The sequence below is a fragment of the Merops nubicus genome, unplaced genomic scaffold (genome assembly GCF_000691845.1).
Source record: "Merops nubicus isolate BGI_N331 unplaced genomic scaffold, ASM69184v1 scaffold46850, whole genome shotgun sequence".
In the NCBI taxonomy this organism is placed as follows: domain Eukaryota; kingdom Metazoa; phylum Chordata; class Aves; order Coraciiformes; family Meropidae; genus Merops; species Merops nubicus.
The window spans coordinates 1-3209 of NW_008585776.1; the positions used below are offsets into that span (position 1 = coordinate 1).

At 58.7% G+C, this 3209-nt stretch overlaps 1 protein-coding gene across 1 annotated transcript; it reads left to right on the forward strand.

The window, feature by feature from the left end:
• Positions 1 to 29: 29 nt before the first annotated feature.
• On the forward strand, positions 30 to 2112 carry LOC103780534 (sulfotransferase 1 family member D1-like). Its single transcript, XM_008948226.1, has 7 exons — positions 30 to 174; positions 879 to 1004; positions 1099 to 1196; positions 1292 to 1418; positions 1518 to 1612; positions 1695 to 1875; positions 2000 to 2112. Exons 1-7 carry the CDS (start codon positions 30 to 32, stop codon positions 2110 to 2112), a joined length of 885 nt encoding a protein of 294 aa, XP_008946474.1.
• The last annotated feature ends 1097 nt before the right edge of the window (positions 2113 to 3209 follow it).

Consider the following 3209-nt stretch of genomic DNA (forward strand, 5'->3'; position numbering starts at 1 on the left):
GCCGGCGCCGCGGAGACCCGCCGCTGGCCATGGGCACGGAGGATGTGCTCAGGGAGGAGCTGGGCAGCCTCCACGGCATCCCCCTCTACAAGAGCTTCATCGAGGGCTGGCCGCAGGTGGAGGCTTTCCAAGCCCGGCCGGATGACCTGCTCATCGCCACCTACCCCAAATCAGGTGAGTGGGCCTGGAGAAGGGTGCAGGGGTGAAATGCTGGGGTTTGAACCCCAAGCCCCCGAATTAAGGTTGACATATGTGTTACTCCCACAGCCCTTCATAAAGAGGTGGTGAGTTTGCCTTATAGCTTCCCCCCAGGGTGCGGCCGGGCGCGGGAAATGAGCCCCAGGGGTCCTGCATTGAGTTGACAAAGGTCCAGGAGTCTGCTTGGGGATAAAAGCTGGGACCACTTGCAGGGAGTCAGGAGTGTCTGTCTGTGGAGTGCACTCCACAGAGCTTCCTGGTTCAGGGCAGACCTCCTGACTCTGCCTGGAGCTGGGCCCTGGTCTGTTTAGGCCTTTGCGAACGCGGGTGGCTTGGGTGAGAGACGCCATGTGGGCACATTTCTCTTATGTCTTTAACTTACTGGTCTGGCTGTTTCCCATACCAACGATGGGCACGCTGGGCTCACTGTTTATACCGCCTGTTGTGGGCTGAGTCACGTCTTTTGTGGGATCATTGGGGGTGGCATCGCTTATGTACAAGCTGATTGATCTGTTTGTACCCCCAGCGATCATTCATGGACTGTCCTTTTTGTCTACAATACAGTCTGTGTATTGGATTCTCTTTCTGCTGGTGGTATCATTTTTGTTGGGCCTGGTCATTGGCAGAACAAGGGGGGACGGGGTGGTGGCAGCCCGTGTAACGCTGTCCCTGTGCGGCAGGCACGACGTGGCTGAGCGAGATCCTGGACATGATCTACCAGGATGGCGATGTGGAGAAGTGCCGACGGGATGCCATCTACAACCGGGTGCCCTTCCTGGAAATGAAGGCCCCTGGGGTGCTGAGTGGTGAGACCAGCTGCTCCCATGGGTGGGGTGGGGAGGAGGCCTGAGCCAGGGTGAGGATTTGGGGGCACACATCCCTAAGCCCCCTGTCCCACAGGTGTCGACCTGCTGGAGAAAACTCCATCCCCACGGCTGGTAAAGACCCATCTCCCTGTTCAGCTTCTCCCGACCTCCTTCCAGGACAAAGACTGCAAGGTAATGTCACAGGGGTTCCCCACCTCTCTCCCTGTCTGGGTGGCAGGGACGGGGCACTGCTCTGCACACTTCAACCACATGCTCACTGTCTTCAGGTCATCTACGTGGCCCGCAACCCCAAGGATGTTGTCATCTCCTACTACTACTTCTACCAGATGGCCAAGATGCACCCTGACCCTGGCACACTGGACGAGTTCCTGGAGTCGTTCATGGCTGGCAAAGGTGATGGCTGAGCTCCAGGGTGCCCACCCTGCACCACCAGTGGGGTGGGTGTCCCCTGACACCTCACTTCTTGGCTAACCCCTTAACCACATCCCACAGTGGCCTATGGGTCCTGGTATGAGCATGTGCGGGGCTGGTGGGAGAAGAAGCAGGAGAAGAAACTCCTCTACCTCTTCTACGAGGACATGAAGAAGGTGAGAGTGGGATGGAGGGATGTGCACCCCGGTTGTCCCCTCCAGCCTTTTTGGCAGCCTCCCCATGTCACCTGCCCTGCAGGACCCACATCGTGAGGTGCAAAAGATCCTGCGGTTCCTGGGCAAGGACGTGGCCGAGGGGACAGTGGCAAGGATCCTCCACCACACCTCCTTCCAGGAGATGAAGAAGAACCCTGCTGCCAACTATGAGACCATGCCCACCGCCCTGATGGACCATAACCTCTCCCCCTTCCTCCGGAAAGGTGGGGTTCAGACAGTGCTGGAGGGTTGGGGAGGATTGTCTCCAGGCTATTTTGCAGCCCCTGTGCATGGCTGCAAACAATTTGGGGGTGTCAGGATTCACCTCACTTGCTTTCTTGCCCCCAGGAATCTCTGGGGACTGGAAGAACCACTTCACTGTTGCCCAGAATGAGCGTTTTGACCAGCACTACTGGGAGCACATGGCCGGCTCCGACCTCTGCTTTCAGATGGAGGCATGAGAGGCTCTTTCACCCTTCCTGGTGGGGCTCAGCTTCTCCTTGCTCCCTTGTTGGGAAGGGTGGGTCCAGACAGAGCATCCTCATGGCAGCTTGCTCTTCTCGCTACAATAAATTGGGATAACAAGAGGGTGAGCCATTGCCTGCAGGGAAAGGGGGGATGGCTGAACACCCCAAATCCAAGGCAGTGGCAAGGGGCATCCCCTTGTCAGTGCGCAGGAGGGTGGGTGCATGTGGTAGACTTTAAGCCGGTGGGGGTGGGCACCACAGGAGGTGCTGTCCACTACATCCTCCCAAAAACCACCGCTGGCTCCTGACACCTTGGGCCACCCCAGCCCTGCCCTGCCAAGATGTCTGGAGGGAGCAAAGTTCAGCACAGCACGGAAAAACCCCAAAGTGCCACTGAACCTGCTGTCCCCACAGCTCTTGGGTGTGCAGGAGCTTTCACGCCTCCAGGTCATAGCAAGTTTCTTGACAGAGGGGGCGGTGGCAGGGCTCGCCCCAGGATCCTTGGCCCAGCCGCAGCTCCTCAGCCAGTGGTTTGCAGAGCAAGGGTGAAGGACAGCACCTCCCTGATCGGCAGCGTCGCCGCCCTCGCCGCATGGGCAACCCTCCCTCAACCTCCAACCCAGCTGCATCCAGCCCTTGCTCAGGGACGCCTGGAGCAAACCAGTCCCTGTCCCACTGGGGGCAAGGGTTTGCTTTGGACCCCAGATTCCCCAGTTGGGAATTCCCCAGAGGAGAGCTCTCCCACAGGGATAATTCCTTCCTGAGCGTTTATTTATAAACGTCAATAGGAACCTCTGTGCTTCCCCAGCTCCTGGCTTTGCCTCCAGGCTCTGCACACACAGCCAATTTGGCCAGCACAGGGACAGATGGTGGGTGAGGAGGGCAAGGCCCTGCTCCCAAAACACTGCAACGGTTGACGGTGTTTCCCACCTCACCTCACCGGGAGTTTGGCCCTAGGGACAAACCTGGGGAGCTTCTCAAGGTTGCAGAGAGGTGAGCTGCCCCCCTGGCCCGCCTGCCATCTCTCCTGCTCTCCCCGCTCTCTCCCGGCTCGTGTTTGCCCAAGGGAGGCAGGTAAGGAGGAACGTTTG